Source organism: Sinocyclocheilus grahami, unplaced genomic scaffold, assembly GCF_001515645.1.
Source record: "Sinocyclocheilus grahami isolate Dianchi unplaced genomic scaffold, SAMN03320097.WGS_v1.1 scaffold53.1, whole genome shotgun sequence".
In the NCBI taxonomy this organism is placed as follows: domain Eukaryota; kingdom Metazoa; phylum Chordata; class Actinopteri; order Cypriniformes; family Cyprinidae; genus Sinocyclocheilus; species Sinocyclocheilus grahami.
Window position 1 is genome coordinate 27054 of NW_015505232.1, and position 551 is coordinate 27604.

Sequence of the window (551 nt, forward strand, 5' to 3'; positions counted from 1 at the left end):
TGTTATTCAAACACACAAAATAACAGAATATTCCTACACTAATTTCAATTCCAATCACAACGATTAATCAATAAAAAGTATTTTACATTACTATTAAACTAATAATATTTTTTACAGTAATTGCAGTAAAATCATTAGAGAGAAACAGAGAAAACACATGGTTTATACTTCTTATCGTTTATACCTTCTCCAAAGCTGCCAGAATGACATTATGCTACCAATCATCAGACATATTTATATTAGATCATGAGCTTGGGACTTTAGTTCATGGATCAGCCCTTCTCCCTGTAGACTTGGAGAAGCAGGGGCATGCATATGAAAACATAGCAAAATCTAAGAATAGAAAATTTAATCTTTGAATATTTTTACATAGGCAATACATTGATACAGACACATAACCTGTTTGTGAGTATTGCTCCAGTTAATATTAGCAATAGTCCCCATTTCCACAAATCACCAGCTTTAGCAAGCATTAATGTATTGTGTAATATTGTGGAACACCTGTTCTCACTATACACTCTTAAAAATAAAGGTGCTTCAAAAGGTTCTTC

At 31.8% G+C, this 551-nt stretch overlaps 1 protein-coding gene across 1 annotated transcript in view; it reads right to left on the reverse strand.

Annotated features, from left to right (window-relative positions):
• Nucleotides 1-178: 178 nt before the first annotated feature.
• The window catches only part of LOC107583408 (olfactory receptor 6Y1-like), a 10484-nt gene continuing 10111 nt past the window's right edge, over nt 179-551 (reverse strand). Inside the window, exon 4 of the mRNA XM_016269612.1 lies at nt 179-214. Within this exon, the coding sequence (XP_016125098.1) occupies nt 179-214 (36 nt within the window). The remainder of the gene's footprint in view (nt 215-551) is intronic.